General features: G+C 37.7%; 2 protein-coding genes across 10 annotated transcripts in view; one reads left to right on the top strand and one right to left on the bottom strand.

Moving 5' to 3' along the window:
• PCSK1 (proprotein convertase subtilisin/kexin type 1) overlaps window positions 1-15,790 on the bottom strand; it is a gene marked incomplete at both ends in the record, with an annotated part of 44,271 nt that extends 28,481 nt beyond the window's left edge. Inside the window, 5 exons of the mRNA XM_081292942.1 lie at window positions 4,975-5,051; window positions 7,016-7,162; window positions 9,114-9,224; window positions 12,371-12,475; window positions 15,611-15,790. Coding sequence (XP_081149068.1) covers window positions 4,975-5,051; window positions 7,016-7,162; window positions 9,114-9,224; window positions 12,371-12,475; window positions 15,611-15,790 — 620 coding nt within the window. The remainder of the gene's footprint in view (window positions 1-4,974; window positions 5,052-7,015; window positions 7,163-9,113; window positions 9,225-12,370; window positions 12,476-15,610) is intronic.
• LOC308648339 (uncharacterized protein) overlaps window positions 1-20,027 on the top strand; it is a 568,826-nt gene that overhangs the window by 414,658 nt on the left and 134,141 nt on the right. For 7 of the 9 annotated variants that reach the window (XR_014021795.1, XR_014021796.1, XR_014021797.1 and 4 more), the window contains one exon: window positions 3,599-3,707. The exons of the other annotated variants lie outside the window; for them this stretch is intronic. The gene's annotated coding sequence lies outside the window, so the exon portion shown is untranslated. The remainder of the gene's footprint in view (window positions 1-3,598; window positions 3,708-20,027) is intronic. 9 annotated transcript variants of the gene reach the window in all.

Here is a 20,027-nt window from a genome sequence, read left to right as displayed (position 1 = left end):
CCCATCACCAGCTCAAATCAGGAAGGCCAATAAGTAAGAATATGTTCATGTGAATTCATTTTATGAATTTCTTCCATTGTGGAAACACCTGGGAGTAGTGTGAAAGCCCCTGGTCTTGTGGAGTCACTGATCAGATATGCTGATATAGAGGGAGGAAAAGGAAGGACTACCTCCTTGCCAGACACCACCAATGGTAGACAATGCTATGCAAGCCATCTATTAATTCCACCTGGCACAGAATACTAATATCCTAGGTTGACGGGGCCATCCAAAATAATTCTGATTAATTTATCTTTTTTTCCATGAATTTTGAAAGATGATTTTCTAGTCTCTTTCCACTAAAAAAATATTCCTGCTTCTTCATCTTAATAGTGTATAGGAATTCAAGTCAGATCAATACAGTTTTCTTTAATTCAAGGTGTTCCTCCTGGAAGCAGACATCTGCTTCTTTTTTGAATGCTAGCATTTTTCCCTTTTGAGGAAACAGCCCTCCTAACTCCTTGTGATTCTTTCTGTACTAAGGCCCCTTCTCTCAGACAGCTTTCAAAGATTGATGCTGATGCTAGGAATGAGAACTGCATTCTTTCTTGGAAATCTTGAGCTTTAGTTCTAGAAGAGCCATGCAGCTCTTGCTGCCAGGCAATATTATACTGAGAAGTAAAGTAAGTAAGTGGTGGTAAGCAGAACCAGGGAATGGAAATAAATCGTGGGTTACTGTCCTAAGGACACCTTCTTTGAGCTCCTGGATCTTGCAACACTGCAAGCTACAGCATCCCTTGGGTGAAAAATTCGTCAGCCCCTGTTTTTATTTAATCTATTAGTTAGGATTCTTTCCCTTGCCAATGAAAGTGTCCTGACCATTTTCTGAAAAATGTGTACACATTGGAACACATAGAAGACACCTAATACTTTGCTGAGAGATTAGCTCTTTGTCTTTGTAAAAGGAGAAATTCAGTTGTCATCCTCTGAGAAAGGTGCTTTCTGAGTCACCACTGCTTGTATCTCCATCTATACAAGAGGGGAGACAGGGCTCAGGATAGCAAAATTGCAAGTTTCCAGATTGAGCCAATAGACTCAGTCTGTTGACAAAAAAAAAAAAAAAAGATGTAATGTGACACTCCCTATTATTTATCTCTTTATGTACTAGTACACGTGGGAATGGATTTTCTAATAAAAAGTAACAGTAGGATCATGGTACAAATATAGCTTGATTATTTTTTCTCTTCTCATCCTCACTTCCCACTTTCGCATACTGAGAAATAGGGAAAACCTTATCAAAGTATGTCTATGTCATTCTTCATAGACCCACAGTTCTTTTTCTTTCCTAAGTCAGGAGCTGAGAAAAACGAACCCTCCATTAACTTAGAACAATGGTAGTAACTGGCGTTTAAACAAATTGATCTTTAAAAACTATTCGACAAGATACTTAAAGACTACTATTATTCTGGTTAAAATATCCCTGTCACACATGCTATTTAACTAGGAAAATAATCTATAATTGGTGTTGAAATACTGAAATACTGAATGCAGATTCATGCCAGCTTAATTGTAAGAGTTACCTGTACTTTTATAATTTTATTATCTAGTGATTCCTCTTTTGATTTGCAGAGGAGCATTTAAATATGGCTCTGTTAGTCTGATTTACATAGTAGTAAAGAACAGCAGCAATAGAGGTGTTGGGAGCGATAATGCCATTGGAATTGGGAGATAATAGATCTCCAATTGCTATAAAGGCTAACAAAATGGGACCATTCATTTTCTAAATCTTAGGGATTTATGCCTGATAACATGCTAAAAGAGTGACTCTATTTTTTATTATGTCTTCTGATAAATGATAGGGATGCTATCTTTTTGGTTGATAGTAAACAGGACACTGATAGTTGCTCATTGTGTCATTTTTGAAGCAGATTCTGAATTTGCTCAGAAAATTGACTTGTCTCTCCTCCTTCTCCTATCAGATACTATTCCAGTCATTCTGATTTCTCACTGAAATAAGGTTTATCTCTGTTGCTATGTGAGATGCCATAGTTGACATCATTTTTGTCATCTTTGTCATTATCATTATCATCACCTTCTTCATTATCATCTTCTTCATCATCATTATCATTATCTCAATAGTCATCTGATTATTTCTCTATGTACCAGGCAGTGTCCAAACTGATATAATCCCCATAATAACCCAATAGCTATCCCTTTTCAAAAGAGGATTAAAACCTAAGCAGAAAGAATTTAAATAATTTATGCAAGATAGTTTGATGGTTAAGTGGAAGATCTAAGATATGACTGAAATCAAGATCCAAAGTCTGTTCTTAACCATTGGGCTATGCCATGTTAACTCCAAGCCATGTGGAAGGTTCACAGCAGGCAATGCTTATATAGAGATTTTGGAGCTCCCTGAGTTGGGGAAAATGTAGCTATTATAAACACTGTTCTTCGAGAGTCCTCCTTTTGTGGTTAAGGAAGAAGATGGTCTGCTATAGTTTGGATCTGAAAAATCTCCCAAGGCCCATGTGTTAAAGTCTCTGTCCCCAGTTTGGTGCTACTGGGAGATGGTGGAAGAAGGGAGGTTCTGGGTGACTTTGGGCATGCCTTCAAAGGGACTATGGGATGCACTCTTTCTCTCTCTGCTTTCTGTAACCATGAATTAAGCAGCTTGTGGTATCACTTACTGTCTACTTTGATAAACTGACTTTACAGGCCCCAAAGCAACAGTCGACTGACCACAGAATAAAATCTCCAAAACTGTGAGCCCAAATAAACTTTTCCACTTTTAAGTTCATTTATCTCAGGTATTTGTTACAGTAATGCCAAGATGACTAACATAAGATCTGAGTCCCTCTTATTTTGACAAGGAAAACTCCAGAAAATATTATCTCACCAAGTATTCACTTACTTACTATGCAGCCACTACACAAGTTATCACCCAATTGGATCCTGGGACCACACCCAGGATCTACCTGAGAAGATGATTCATTAACTAAAAAAGAGGCTGACACCTCTAGCTAAGTCTTCTTGGCTGCACCCATGTTGCTTCAAGCAGATTTTCCTGTTGGTCTTAATGACAGGGTAGAATAAAAGCTATTATTATTATAATAAATATTCCAATGAAATAAAAGCTATTGTTTTTTATCCCATTCTAAGGCAGGTGCCCATGAATTCTATGTACTTCTTTCTCATTTACTTAGGAAGTTCCTTTCAGAAATTTGGGGTGTAGGTGCCTTAACTCCAATTTTAGGAGACACAAAAAAAGTAGAGGCAGAGTGAGGTAAATGATTTCCTCAAGGTCATGCTCTACACTGATAATTAGCAAGTCATAACTATCAGCTAGGCTGACATTAGAAGGCTGTGTTCCAAAAGAGCAAATGTTCCTGCTGGCTCTGCACTATCCTGACCTAGGAATGTGGCTAAAAGTTTGTCCAGGGGCCCTGCTGTCATTCCAGAGACACTCTCACTGTCCTCCAAGAGTGCCCTACCAGTGATTCCTATTATATTGTTACTGGAATGTTCTAATCTCTAAAGATATTAATGGTAAACTTTTTACTCATATCCTTGAAGAAATGTATGGTACTTAAAGAAGTTGTACCTTTTACCCCTCCAGGAAGAAATATGCACCCAGACATTGAAGTCAAGTCCATGTGCCCAGCCTCCCTTCTGGGGTATGGCAGCCTTCTGGAGTGAAGACCATCCAAATCGAGAAAGAACTTTAGGTAAATATTAATGCTCTGTCCACATGTTGAAAGAAAGGGAGAGAGAGAGACAGACAGAGACTGACTTGACTAACCCATATTGGTAAAGAATCCAGGGCTGGGGTTGTAGCTCAATGGTAGAGAGCTTGCCTAGCACAAGTGAGGCACTGGGTTCAAGCCTCAGAACCACAGAAAAATAAATAAACAAAATAAAGGTATTGTGTCCATCTACAACCAAAAAAAAATATTTAAAAAATAAGAATCAGTAGACAGTCATCAAAGAAAAAGGGAAGTACTTTGTGTAACAACTACCAAGAGCTTTTTAGTTGCTTTGTTCTTTCCATCACCATTTACAGAACAAACCCCTAATTTTGACCTTGGATTTGGTTTATTTTGATGTGAACAATTGTTGGTGGGGAAAATGAAAAGGAAAGTTTGAATGTCTCCGTGGGTTTGTGAGAGATATCAGTATGAATAAAGATGAATTCCCATAAAGGGATGGACACTTTGAGACCACATGCCTGGAGGATGAAATTTCTCTGGTATTAGGAAAGAGGGTTAAAAGTCTCTAGCTTCTGGATCTTTCTTTGGCCTCTTGCTTTGAAAAGGACTGACTTATGGCCTCCCTCATCTCTGTGGCTGCAATGAGCAGATAATGATCTAGGAGTCCAATGTTGTTTCTTTTCTCTTCCCTTGCCTTTATGACCAGTAGAAATTTGGAGCAGGTTACTAACTGCTTCAAAGCCCTGGGGGACTGTGTTGGATTTGGGGCCAGGCCTCAGCTGCAGTTCTCTTGTCTGTTATCTGGCCAGGCTCTACTGGGGAACTGATGAGGGTGGTTTTAACCACCATACAAAGTTGTGGGGATTTATTCGCATGTATTTATTCATGTATATTTCTGTTCGTGACTAACATTAAGCATATTGCTAATAGCACAAAGATTCATAGAGGAATTGATAGGAGACAGGGAGAACACAAAGTTTGTACCCTTTATGTCTCAAGCATTCTTTCTGAAGCTGTAAGTATTCAGTCACACATGACAGAAGAATTTCAGAATATAAGAAGGAGAATATTGTAAATATGAAGTTTAATTATTGTTCTAGAATCTAAAAGGAATATAAAAACAGAAGCTTTGGTTTTAAAAGCAACAACATATTTCGATATGGATGATGTACATTAACATTTCCTGAGAGCTGAAATGTGGACCAAATTTATAGTATAATTCTCTCAAACAAGATAAAAAACATTTTAAGGTACTTTATTCCCCCCAAAATGCATATTTACTCACTTGTTTTCATTTGTGGGATCATATCGGGGAAATGGATCATGATCATTATCATTAAAATCATAGCTAGCCTCTGGATCCTAAAGAGACAATAAAAATAACACTGTAGCATCATTTAAAAAAAAAAAAAAAAGAAAAGCACTTCCTGAGTCTTCTCCATTGCCTCTTCCCATTTGGGCAGATAGTTTCTAGCCTAGTCACTGAATATTTATTATACACACAAACTGGACAGTGATGATGAGCACAGCAAAGAGAGCCAGCATCCAACTCTCAGTAAGTGTTACCAAACCCTTAGCTCATAGATGCTGACAGAGCTAGGGGAAAAAAGTAAGTTTACTGGGTTTAGTCATATCATTTTTCAAATGAGAATAGTGAGTCCCAGAGAAGTTGAATGACTTAACTAAAGCCATAGAACTAGCTAGTGACACTTTGACTCTTGTATCTTATGACTAGATGAAAAGAGGGGGCAGTGGGTTGAGGCTCAGGTCCATATGGTCTCCTTTAGCCTCTCCCTAAAAGGAAATGCAATTTAATAAAAGAGAATGTGCTTGAAATTGAAACCAGCTTCCAGGTCCAACCCCTTTCCAACCAAATCGACACACTTAAAGTTTCCTATGTAGGAATTCTTTCACCACTACTTCTACTTCTCAATATTTTCCATGTCTTTCAATATTTCCCAATTACTACCTTGTGATAATCTATTTTCATCTCTTTTTTTTTTTCTTCCCTTTTCCTTTGCTCTTTGGCTTGAGCAGTGACTGGGGAATGTCAGATAGGTATAAAGGATGAGAGAAAGACAAAAGACAATCTTATAGATGAAATGTCCACCACCCTGACATAAAGACCTAAGATATATTATTGGGCTCAAGTTATAAACTTCCTAAACAATTTAGCATATAGTTTTAAATTACTTATTTTCTAATTTCTAGTAAATCTTTCCTTTCTTACTTGGCATTTTCACACTGCGTAGTATTCTGTTTGAATTTGCATGGGGAGAATAACATTCACAGTGTCAGGGATATTAACCCATAAAGGATATGAGAAGAAAACTGTGAAAATGATCACAGACATTAGGCTTGATTTGGTTGCTTTATTTTCCCCAAAGAAGGCTGGCTCATAGTCTGAGTGACTTTTTTCCACTCACTTATTCAGCAAACTTTATAATTATTTTATAAAATAGGATCACACTATATATATTCCATTTTAAACTTACTCTTTCACATAATATTATATATATATATATATTATATATATATATATATATGTGTGTGTGTGTGTGTGTGTGTGTGTGTGTGTGTGTATTTTCCCGTGGCAATAAATATTATCATTATTATTTATTATAGCTTTATGGTTATACATTGTAGTTGAATTCATCCCAACAAACTGATCCATGCATGGAAGTCAATTTCGGTACATGATTCCCCCTTTCCCTTTCAACCTTCCTTCTCTTTCCATTTTCCCTCCACTCCACTAGACTTCCTTTGGTCATCCATTGATTTTTATTTGATTGATTCTTTAGATAATCTTCTCCCTTCCTACCCCTTTCCTTTATTTTACTCTAATTTCTGCTTATAATAGAAAATATTCAACCTTTGAGTTTCTTGGTTTGGCCTATTTCACTTAGCATGATATTCTCTATTTCCTTCCATTTACCAGCAAAAGCTGTAATTTCATTCTTTAAATTTCTGAGAACTCCATTGTGTGTGTATGTGTACGTATGTTTCTGTGTGTGTGTGTGTGTGTATCTCCACCCCACAATTTTTTAATCCAATAAATGACTTTCAATTAATTGGGGTAGGTACTCCCACCTCCCTTCCCTAACACATGTGGTCTTGTATAAGCCTTGACCTCACTGTTTTCCAGTGTCTACTGATAAAAAAAAAGTTCAAAACAAGTTGGGCTAAAATGAGGGTGAAGGAAGATGAAAAGCCTTTCATCAGCCACCATGCCAAGGGCTAATATCAGAGCACCATCTCCTTTGAAGGGATGGAGAAGCTGCTTATAGAAAGCTTCCTAAGTCAGAGTCATGGGTTTGCAGACTTACATAATTGGCATAAATGTCTGTGTGATTCCACTCCAAGCCATCATCCAGTACAGTGATAACAACTCCTTTGCCTGTAATACCTTTTTGCCAAACAGGTATCACATGAAGATCCAGCTTGGGCAGAGCTGCAGTCATCCTGGTATCTTGCTAGCAAAAGCAAAATATGAAAGCATTGGTAAAATCATGATTTGCTTGCTATAAAATGGATAGTTAAACTCCAATCTGGAGACCTATCTTTCTTTTACCTTGGGTCACTCTACTATTCAGAAGAAGGCAATTAGGTGAAATGAAAAACAAAGTGGAGGGTAGGGCCAATCAAATCATCAGAGTGCTCCTCTTCTCCCAACTATCCCAATGGAAAATCATTTGAAAGCATGAATCATCCTATGTGACTTCTCTTTGAACTATATGAATTCAAAGAAGTTTGCCTCTAAGTTCCTTTCTTTTATAATAACATGCTCAAGCTTTTCATCTACTGAAGATTTATTTGATGACCTGTGTTTCCATCTCCCCAAAGTCCTGAGCCTCCGTTGCCATACTGAATTCTCATTATATTGTCAGATGCAAAGTCATTCATGGATGTTTTAGAACATTTCCTCTGGAAGAAAAATTAAAATGTGGAATGTTCAGGAGAATGTGGTCTCATCAGTAATTGTAACTTAATTGCCAATTTCCATGCATGAGTGTTTTGCAGAATAAATATCTGTGAAAGGAGATTTAGGGTTTTCTTTTCAAATAATTTTGCTGTTATAGTATGTACGACTATATTGGAGAAAAACTGAGTAACAAGGGAGCACAGATATAAGTGTACTTCTAAGAATGTGAGAGACACAGTAGAAGAGTGCCAGGTACCAGGACTCAGTATGAAATTCATAAGTACAACAATCAAAAGTGTCAATGAATAGATTTTCCCCTTGTGAATGAGCCTCATAAAAAGGTGAAATCAAGAATTCAACAAGATAGTGTGAAGCTGAATCACAGGAGATTGGAAACACACATAAACTGCTATCCAAAGTTAGGAAGAAGTTCTGTGTGTCAATTGCAGGAGCAATGAGAGTTTGGTGTTAAGAGTGTGACCTCTGGGGTCATGAATCATGGCCCACCATCATTTGATTTCAGAAAATTATTCAACTTGACAACTCTCTGTTTCTTCTCCTATTAAATGGGCATAATTACTAGATTTACAACGTAAGGTGTTTGTGAAAACTAAATGAGTTAATTTATGTCAAACATACTAGTATTGGGCACATTGTAAATGCACAAGCATTGACTGATAGGTGTCTTTTAATGCAATGAGCAACCGTTGCTTAGGTGTAGAGAATGGCAAGAGGAACTTATCCCCTATCCCATTCATTATGCAACAAAAGTGTCTAACCCTTAGGTTACAGTTGTTGTGGAAAATTGTCTTTTATGATATTTTCAGCAGCAAATACTTCTATTAACATGCATTATTTCTATACAGGTTTAACATTAAAACAGAAAAGAGAACACCCTGCAGCCAAGCAGCATCAATTACAATTTCTCCACTCACTGCCCACACACCTATAAAGATTCGATAAGTATTTTAATGGTAGAACAGTGTGCAAGTCTAGACATTTGCAAACAGACTTTTCTTGTGTTCCTTCCTTTAGCCTTATTCAGATATCCTCACCTGTAGCAAGTAAGAATTGCCATTCATGGCTGTATATACCTATCGTGTTCAATGTATTCTATGAGTGATTTAGAGGTTTCTTAAGAGTAATTTAACCAAAAGAGATTTTTACTGTGAATACTGCTTTTAGGACCCTTATCTAGCAAAATATGATTTTTGCAGATAAACCTAAGAAGACAAAAAGATGTCTTTTTCATAACAGACACCCTCACCCAGAAAAATAGAAAGTCCAGCTTAAGAGGGTAGTGTCAGCCCTAATTTTTAGATAACATAGTTCTGTCACATCCAACACACACACACACATTCTCTCTCTCTCTCTCTCTCTCTCTCTCTCTCTCTCTCTCTCTCTCAGGAGTGGTGGAGAGGGAGATAGAGATGGCGATATTTTCCATTGTGCAGCTGATATGAAAAGCCCAGATCTCACACAGTCCTTCTTTAGTTACTTACCAAATACCACTGCTGATTCCACATCGGGTCATTGAAGAGATTTAGTGCTGAATCTCTTAAAGCTGAACGTTTAATTCTTTCTTTTTCATACTGTTGTTCAGCCCATATCACCTATAAGGATTTTTATAGCAATAAAATCAAAAAGTCAAGTAGCCACCTCTGTAAAATCATCTTCCCTCTATCTCTAGGACCCTTCCCATCAGAACTCAGGCAGCTCTGCAATGTTTTTGTTTGACCACAGATCAAACTAGCAGCTCAGTGAGAAGGAGGGATTGCTCACAGGGGAGATGAACATTTCCTCTGTTACAGTAAAGAGTATCTTTAGGGGGAGGAGAGCAATCAGTGAAGTGTTGATTCCCTCAAATTATTTACACTGTGGTTAAAGTGGAAGTAAAAGTTCAGCTTGCTTTCATCAGAAAATGGGCCATAATATCTATTTTTATATTGAAGTCCCAGGACTCTTTAGCTGAAAATTTGTCCATTTTCATGGAATGAGTCAACAAGAGACTACAGAGACTTCTGTTATGGTGTTCTTACAGCTTAATTTCTCTTTCTTTACATGCAAAAGGTACAAATTGCAAATGTTACATAAGGCAAGAATGGTACAGTGTCTTTGCAAATTTGAAATTCTGGTTCTTCTCTGTTTCAGCCTCCTGCCTAAGAGTATTTAATATGAGAAACAGATCTGAGGTGATGAATGAGCATTACTGACCAGGCACACTTGCCATTAATTCAGTCTCATGTATTATGCAAAGAGATCTGACAATGCGAAAATTACCTGGCCCACATTTATGGCCTAATCCTATTATACTTGAGGCCCTGAGAGAATGCCTTATGAGACAATGTTATACTCTTATTTTGCTGGGCAACATGACTATTTCCTACTCTGAACACAGCTATTCTGTTGTATACATGACAGTCCAGTATGTGGTTGGGTATTGTCAATGTGAGAGTCCTCATGAGTCAGATCCAAAAATAAGAACTGAAAAATAATTTGCAGCTAAAGGATAAAACCATCCACTAAATCTGTACTGAATTTTCAATTAGGAATATACTGAAAACCTATTATAAACACTGGGAGGGACTGGAGAGCTAGAAATTAGTCACTATAATTTATTTTTAAAGTGCTTGTATTTTCAAGCTTAATTGTTTTGGCTTAAAATACCTCCATGCTTGGAATACACTGCCTGTCATCTAAGTCAGTCTTTGGGAGCTGGCTGCTAGGGAACAAGTACTAATCTTTGTGGGAGAGGGTCACTCACAGTTGGATATTTCATTAGCAGACTTATAAAGATAGACTATTGCTGCATTTCATAGGGCTGATTTGAAAGAGTATTATCACTCATTTAAAAAGAGCAATAAAATGAAAATCAAAGGCAATTTTAAAAATGGAATATAAAAAGAGGCACTCTGCCATCTGATCAGATAAACATCCAATTGTAGGAAACAGTGTTATGATTAATGTCATTAACTCAGAATTGCATATTAATCTAGAAGAGCAGACCAAATGTAACAGAGAAAATTGGCAGTGTCTTCTTATTATGTATATAATAGGTATCATGTACTTAATTGTAAATAATACTTGTGATCTGGAAATAGCATTAAAAATCATGTAGTCCAACCTTCTAATGCAAGATTCTATGGTTTCAGGATTTATCCTAAAATAAATTTATTCTAGGGCTAATTTTTTATGGGACTATATAAAAAATTTATGAAGTTTTACTGGGGAGTAAGTTCTTAGATTTTTGTATCATGCCTTGGAATTTTCCCGTTTAATTTAACCGTTAAGAAGATAACTGAAGAGCAGAGTGGGGACATCTGTACATTATCATGAGATAATCTGAGTTAGAATAACAGTGTACTTGATTCTGACCAATTTCTCCTATGAAAACCAGAGGGGAGGTCAGTTTAACTCCTTGTGCATTAATGAAGGAAATCTCCAAGCCTAGTCAGAGTGCCAGAACCATCTGCTTTCCAGAGCCCCAGAACAATAAGCCCTCAGCCTTTGTGTGGCTAAAGGGAGACTTCAGTGAACAAGAAAAATTTTAAAATGAAGTTCAGTGTGCATTTTGACATAAAGAGCTAGCAAGAGGTGTTACTGGAGCTGCAAGTTTGCTATCCACGGTCCTGATACAGCGATGTTTGCTACTGTGAGGGTGTTTTTTTGTTTGTTTGTTTTATATTTGAACACTGGTGACCAAGGCCCAAAAATGTACTACCCTTATAATTTGTCTTATTTTTTAAAAATTCTATAAGTTTTAAGCAAAATAAACCATCAAGTTCCTTCATAGTTTTCATGAATCCCATGTACTCTTAACTGTTCTACCACTGAGACTCATATTTCTCCCCCCTTAGGAAGCTGAGAAAATATTTCGTATCTCTCATTATTCCTCACTTATTCCACATGGTGTCCTAGACAACTGAAATGATGTATACAAATATAGGCTAACCAAAATAAACTTTTCTCAGTATGACACAGTCTTGAGAAGAGGCCACAATGCGTATGCAAATTTCAACACTACTAATGTAGTCAACATTTCCTAATAATACTCTTGCTGAACTGAAAATAGATTAAAAATTAATTGATAAATTATGCAGGCATTCAAATTGTCCCTACCATTTTTATCTAAATTCATTTTAGATATTTCTTGCTGTTACCATAAATAGGTATATAAACCAAGAAGAAATGAGATGAAATGGTTTGAATCAAATACTACAATATTTATGGAGGCATCTACCTCATAAACACATGGATTTAGAGCTCTCTCACAAACACTAGTATGGTTGTAGTAGTGGAAACATGGATGTTTTTCAGTCATACTGAAATGCTACTGAAAATAGAGGTTTTGCATGTCTTTGGCATACTCACATGGTATTAAAGAACTTGCTACATAACAGTTGCATATTGAAATTTGTTGATTGTATCCTCAAAAATTTTCAATACTGACAACTGATTTTCAATATTTAAAAATAAAAACTTTATATATAAAATCAACATAATTAACATAATGTAAATAATATAACATAAATGAATATACATATTATTGACTTTAGTCAGCTCAACTAATGCAATCCCATCTTGCTATTATATGTGTAGTTATAAGCACTTGGGAAAAAAACCTAGAAACATTACAGGTAAACAATTATGATAGAGTAAAAAGAATCACATTTGCAAACTGCTTTTTGTTCTCATTGGAAATCATAAAGAAAGCTGACAATTCAGGGTATTGGTTTGTGGACAAATGCACAACACTTACCCGATCATCATCAGATAATCTCTTAGTGATATGAAGGGCACTTCTTCGAGACCTTCGGGGATGGTTTTTATGCTTGAATAAGTAGTGATTTTCAAGTGATCCAATCTATAAACAAAATAAAAATCTATTTTCACAGGTAAGTACTTATGGATTAGTTTAAAAACGAACTAACTTAGAGACATGAAACTTTATTAAGTCCATTTCTTATTCCTTGAATTTAGCTTTTTTCTTTACAAGGAAGGCACTGATAAAGGCTTTGAAATGAATCTTAGGACATTATTGCTTGTGTTCAAAGTGTACTTGGGGACTGATGATGCTTGTTTTTCACATGTTTTAGAAGAACTAACTTGTTGAGAGAGTGTGGAAGGGAGTTGTGTATATAAATATTTTATAGGTAGACGTTTCTTTAAATATACCCACAGAGTCAAATGTATCCTGTCAGCTGACTTTTCTATAATGTGGTGAGTGTCACATTCAGCTAAAATAAGACATTGTTGGTATAAAATGCAGTCATTAAGTCCATAGTGATATAATTGTTATAAACTATTATTTGGTGATCTTTTGATTTTCTACTAATTCAAGACTCTCAAGAAGAGCATGCCATATTTAGGGCAGATCCAAGCTCAGGGTATGTATGTTTCTCTGGGTGATTAACAACACCTTTGGTACATTTAGAACTATGATCATTATTCTTTAAGCTCTTTACACAAAATAGTAATAAATTTGAAACCCACCCCCAGTTCTCTAGATACCTTGCATTTTTAAAATCAAGAGCCAAACAATTGACAATACTTTATTTCAGAGGCAGTATGTTATTTATATTGGAATAGGTAGCTTCCATCACCTAGGGAATTTTTAGATAGACATGCTAGGCCCAGCTCTAAGACTGAACCTTAGGCAGCATAACTGCTAAGTTATGGACAGAGTTGGGGGGGGGGGGATCAGAAGCCATAAGGATTTAACACAGATTCTTGGCTCTGTTTCTGCTTCAACTGCTTTTGTCTCTACCTTCATCTTAGTTTTATCTTGAGGCAATAATATTTTAGGAGAGTAATATTAAATTGGTATAATCATAGGAATGGTAAACAAAATAAAATAAACAGAACCAGAAAAGCACTATCAGTTTCTTTTTACAAAGAATTATAATTTAAAAACTCTTGTTTTAGTAATGCCATTTTAACTAGAAATGGCTAGACAAAAGATAGTATTGCAAATCATATGTTAATATAGATGCCCCTCCTACTCACTGTTTTAAAATTATTTTTGTGACTATACCATCCCTATCACAAAGATCCTACCAAGAACACTAATTTATTGCATTTTACTTTTTGAATTTATGCTTATTTATTTTGAAAAGTAATTCCCATATTCCCAGGTTTGGATGTGTGTCTGGTACTAACAGGTGAGAAAAGAAGAGATTTATTTTTTGCTTTCTCTTTCAATCTCCTACACAATAGTCAGGGCTATTGAGCCTGCCAGTAGCTGCCCAAGGAATACAGAATTAAATTTTCAGTTTTTATTTTTTCCACAGGACATACAAGATTTCCATGGTGCCCATGGTGCTCACCAGTGTAGTTCCATCTGTCATTTTCTGTTTGTTCACGGAATTTCACAAAATTGCAGGTAGTTAACAGACTACTTCTAGGCTGCCTTGTGTCTCCCTGTTTCCCACAAGAAGTTTTCTGACTGCCTTCTCCATCTCATTATCTTCTCCTAGCATCTTCTTACTCTTCTTCCTAAACCTGTGCAAATGTTTCCTCCTTTGGGCAGTCTTCTTTCACATCTCCCATATTCCCTCCCACCTTCTTTGCTTCACTTAACAAATACTGTATTGAGACTCCAAGCACAACTTCCATTGCCACACAAATTGCATTAGTTTGCAATCATTTGTTTCTGAACCAATCTCTTCTAGATTCTGTATTCCTTGGATTCTTTTCCTCCTTTCTAATAACTTCAACACAGATCATGGCAAAGAGCAAGACTGGGAAAAGCAAAAGGCTCAGTCTGCTACTGGGATACTGAGAAGTCAATTTGGTTATCCACTGCAACGCTACCGGGCATTTCAAAGACAGTTGGGCTCACAAAGTTGGAGAATGAAGCCTCTAGCTAGGGAAGGCATATTCCCCAGCTGAGTCGATCTATGGAATCGCCAACGCCCACGCTGATTACTCATCCATGACTTCAGCTGAGTCTCAATTACCACCTCGGGAAGGAGGGGAGGACGCGCCAAAATGTTTTACAACTCCTTCCTCCCCCGCTTTGATGCGAACCAATTCCAAGACAAGGGACAAGGGATTGATTTTGAGTCAAGAAAAAGGAAAGCTCTAGATTAGAAGTCACATCCCTGGGGGACACTTGGAATCGTGGGGCTTACCAGGCTCCTTCTTAATGCCTTCGCGTTTTTCCACCCCTCTCCCCAAGCAATCTATTAACCAGTCGCCTCTTGGATAGCGAATCATTTTCTCTCATAAACTGGAAACGATTACGCATTTGACTCAAGAATAAGAAGGAGATAGATCCTTTGCCCACAGTCAATTCTGTAGGTCGATCCTGCAGGGCCACCGGCAGAGCAAAGTTAGGAAGCTGGGACTTCCCAAGTTCCCGGTGAAAAGCCAGGGCTCTCTGAAAATACTAAGAGATTTGCACCCACCTGATCTCCTGCCAGTTTCCCTGTCCATTCCGCAGCCCCCCAACCTCGGAATAGCTAGTTCCGGAAGCTGGTGCTCTCCTAGGGCTCTGGGCGTGCCCCCAAACCTTGCCGACGGACATCCCCAAGCTTGCTAGGTCCCTTGCATTAGGAGTTGTATCTGATGCTGCCATATTGAAAAGAAGGAAACGGCCGGCTCCTGACGCAAATTGCCCAAGTCCCGGGCGACCGAGCGCATCTCCCAGAGGCGCTCGGTTGGTGAGAGCCTGTGTGCATCTCAAGTTCCCTGAAGACGCGTGGACGGGTTTTTCTTCCAAACCGCGCGGGAAAAGATTTCAATTCTAGAGAGGACAACAGTAAGAATAATCTCAACCCAGCTGCTGCTGCTTCCTCTGCCTGGCTGCGCAAACAGTAAATAATGCAAGCCTTTTCCCTCCACTAGCGTGCGGAGGGAGAGAGCAAGAGAAGCTCCTTGCTCTTAACCACACCGGGCGCGGGAGAGTGCAACCGGGGTCTCCCACTTGGGAAACCGCGCTCTAGTCTCACCAGTCCCCTCGGACACCAGAAAGTTTCTTGAAAGTGCAAACTCTTACCTGACCCAAAAGGTCATAGCCCAGCTCCTCTGCGATGGCCAAGGCTGCCTCTGGGCCCCCGGGGATCTCCGCCGCCCATTCATTGACAAATTGCCTCTTCGCTTTTGCACTATTTAAAGCACACCAAGCGCACAAGAGGGCGAAAACAGCGCACTGCAGAGTCCAGGCTCTTCGCTCCATAGCTCACACACTTCTCGCACAGAGTGGGAAGGAGAGAGGGAAAAGATGCAAGACAGGGAAAAGCCAGACAGACTCGATCTTCCTACCCTCAGTTTCTGAACCACTCCTAGCTCCCAGTAGCTCTGCGAAGAGCTAGGAGGCGCGCGAGGAGAGGCTGGGCGGCGGCAAGCGCTCACTGAAGCGCTTTGGTCTTCTGGCTGAGTGGAGCCCCAGCCCTTCCCAGACAGAATGGAAATGAGTGTTTACACGTCAAATCGACGAAAGCCATCTCTTGACGTCAGATCTACCTGGACTAAGATCTGGATGGTATTCCCGGCGGGGTGGAGAAGCGGCTAAAATAAGCAGCAAGGGATTAAGAAAGGAAGGAACCTTTTGCTGGGATCAATTAATTCTGCTCCCTGCCTCCCCGTATATTCTGGAGCTGTGAGGAATATTTTCACTTCTCAAACAGAAGTGCCCCCATTTGAATGTAACTACTAAGAGCCAAAGGCTGGAAGCTCAGCACTCTTTTCCTTCCCTGTATCCATTTTCTTTATATTTACTTTGGTGTCTTGTATCCTGGAGAAATGGGGCGGCATGGGATTCTTATAATGGTCCTTTTGGTCCTTTGAAAAAAAGGCTCTTAGATCTTTCAAACTGGACAGAGTCTTGGAGTGGAGCAGGGGTGGGTGGGAGGAGAGTAAGTTGCTACTGCCCAGATTCAGCTTACCTAACAAAATGACCCTGTCTCCAAGACAATGTTAAAACAATATTTTAAAAAATAAGTGTTAATCACTCAAACCACCTTAGTTCACAAATTTACTTCCTTCTCTCCTGTCTCACACTGGGAATGGGAAAAAAAAAACATCTAAAATTCTATCCCAGATAGAATTTTATGCATAGCCCAGCACCACCAGCACCATTACAGTGTTTAATGGGGGGGGGGGGCGGAGAGGAGTTAGTCACATGATTTTTGAAAAAAAAAACATGTTTTCATTTATCAATAAGGGGTTAGGGGTCTAGGGTTCCAAATTATGTTGTATTGACTCAAGAAAGGAAAGATCAGGTTTCATTAACCCTGAACTGCCCATTTTTCTCTCACTCGAGCTCTTCACTTTGGTACTGAATTAAAGCTGTGCGATTACTTTCCCATAAAATGCACAATGTATCTTTGTGGAAGAATGCTTCTCCGTGAAAATAAAACAAGCGAACATTTAAAGGAACTCCCCATCCCCGACCCGAGAAAAATAAATTCAGTCTACCCTGGGGGAACCTATTTGGATCCAGAGGGATTGACCCTGGAGAGAGAGAAACCAGTGTCTAATATTCAGCACCGAGTTCTGGACAGCGACACAAGCTGCACAGTTGCCAGAGCTGCTCTGGCTTCTGAGCACCAAAGAAATCTCTTCTGCAGCTGTCCAGTTCCAAGTTGTTTCCTTTTGACGGGTGCCTTTCCCTTCGTTAGAATAGCAAATAGGGAATTGGCCACAGGAGGGAGTGTGGTTTTGCTCGTGATCGAGACTTTTGCATCTTAGTTTGTGAAACGGGTTGGACTCAGCCCCCCAAAGTAAAATTGCAGTGAGACAAAAGTGAACAAGTGCACCGAGACCCAGATTAAAAAGAAAAATCCTTTAAAAATACTCCCAACCGCTGGGAGGCGCAATCTAGCCTGTGGAAAGAAAAGGAAGCAGATTGGAAAGAAAACAAAGATATATGGAGAAAGAAAGCAAAATATGCTTTTTACAAGAAGCAAAAGAGACAAGACTTGGTGGAGGATAAGGCTCAGAAGTGCTAACTCTTGATTTCCTCTGGGCTTGCAGAAATGTAGACTAGATTGATAATTTCATTAAACATAAAACATCCTTTATCAAAACAAAGGCCTAAGCTAATAAGACATGTGATGAAGCTAAATGATTTACAATGTAACTCTCATGTGAGATGTGAGGGCCACGATTAATAGCTCTGTTGTCTGCTCTGTAAATTCAGTGTGCATGTTGATGGCTGGGTGAGCTGTCTTCCTTTTTTTTATTCTTTAAATTTTTTTAAAATTTATTCTAATCAGTTATACATGACAGTGGAATGCTCTTCGATTCATTGTACACAAATAGAGCACAATCTTTCACTAGCTCTCTAGAGTGTTTCATTCTATCTACAGATAGATGTTAGCAAAGGCAAGGGAAATTTGTGGCACATGTTTGGTAATGGTAGATATGGTCAGAGCAGGAACATGCTTGTCTCTTTCTTATTATCATTCAAGTAAATCAGCTTGGAACAGTGTTAGCAATTAGATCAGTGTCTCATTTATCTTAAATGGAATACCATACAGGCTTGGAATAAACATGTAATTGACATATTTAATAAGGTAAATGAAATTCTCCCTTTCCACAAATACATATCCATATTTATACTGAAATTGACTGAATTTTATCCAAAGGATCTCATTTCAGACAACTTCTGGGATGCAAAAGAAATGAATTTCTGCCAAGGTATGGGTATAAATATATTTAGAATCCACATTAAAGTTTCCATATCAATGGCTAGTTTTATCCTGCTTTTTGGATTCAGGCCCGCATATATCATGTTTTACATGGATTGGAAAAGCCACTGATAACTCTTAAGTTGAGATTAATAGCATTCCTTTGATCTGATTAATTTATATACGAACCAGGATATCAGAAACTAAAAAGGCCTATGTTTCTATTATGAATTATTAAATGTCATGCTTTTCAGGACTTATCCCAACTGCCCAGTGACAGTTAATAATTTATTAGGTTTTCTTGGGGAGTAACAAGAGCAAGGCTAGTATAAGCAGGAGGTAAGAATACATTCCTATAGATTGCCAGATTTTGTTAGTCTTAGAAAACAAATGGTTTAAACCTTTGTTGATGTGGAATAAAATATACCCTTTCATGTACACTAAACAATGTAATTAATGGTTTGTTGCAGAGTATATATGTAAACATCCAGGTCAAGGAAAATAACATTTTGAGCCTTGAATAATAATATTTTAAGACTTTCAAGAGACACTGAAGAAGGGGCAAGAAGCCAGGTGTCAATGTGCTCCTATAGTTTCAGCTACTTGGGAGTCTGAGACAGGAGGATCACTTGAGCTCAAGAGTTAGAGGCCAGCCTGGGTAGCATAGTGAGACCCTGTTTCAAATAAGGAAAAAAGAAAGGGTGAAGAAATAACTTTAGTTTAACATTTTCTAATTGTCATGTAGACAATTGTTTGCTGAGGGTAATAGCAATTATACATGAAGTTGAATGTGTAATCAATTAGTCTAAAATTAAACTAGAAGCTATTTTGTAACAGAGTATATTTATAGAGGAAAAATTACTTATAATGGTGTTTCCCAACACAGAATATAATGATATTTGTATGACATACTTAAATAAATTGGAGGAAATTTGGGGACTTGATGAAGACTTTTTTTTTAATATTACATAATTACAAGAAAGTAAAATACACCATTTTGGGCAATATATTAAAATTGAATATAGATGACTTTGAGAAATATGAATATACTTCCATCAATATAACTTTGTATATCAGGTTTAATGCCTGAAAAGTATTTAATGTCATTTCTAATCAAAGCATTTTAAAGATGAATGTTCTTTTTAAAAAAATGTTTTAAGTACTGGGGATTGAACCCAAGGGTATTCTACCACTTAACTACCTCTAGACCCTTTTAAAATTTTATTTTATTTCATTTTGTGCCAAGTTGCTCTGGCTGGACTTGAATTTTCAATCCTCCTGTCTTGGCCTCCCAACTAGCTGGGATTATAGGCATGTACCACCACATTCAGTTATCTTTTCAAATTTTTGATAGCACTGTCACTGAAACTTCTTTGCATAATAAAAAATGTTATTAAAACACTCTATGACCATTCAACAACTTGCAATTTTGATTATTTGATTTTAAATAATATAATAGTGCTTCCTTTAATTTCCTTGTCAAAATCACCATTATAATTTCACCTGGTGATGCATATAGATATAGAATCTATTCAAATTTTATATGTCAAGTATCACAAAATAAAATTGAAATTCCAAATTGGAAAATACACATGAATTTAAGAGAAGTTACCAAGGACCAGCTTTAGGATAAAAGTATTTAGTATATGGGAAGACTAATATTAGGGAAACATGTAAAGATACACTTGACAGGAATACCTGACTTGTTTCTTCATTATTTCTTCTCCCATGACCAAATTTTGCTGAGCATGTTATACTAATTACACACACTTAAAATATAAA

Source organism: Spermophilus citellus (genome assembly GCF_964194105.1).
Source record: "Spermophilus citellus genome assembly, chromosome: 1".
NCBI lineage: Eukaryota > Metazoa > Chordata > Mammalia > Rodentia > Sciuridae > Spermophilus > Spermophilus citellus.
The sequence above is the reverse complement of the archived record's forward strand: the minus strand, read 5'-3'. Positions and strand labels throughout refer to the sequence as shown.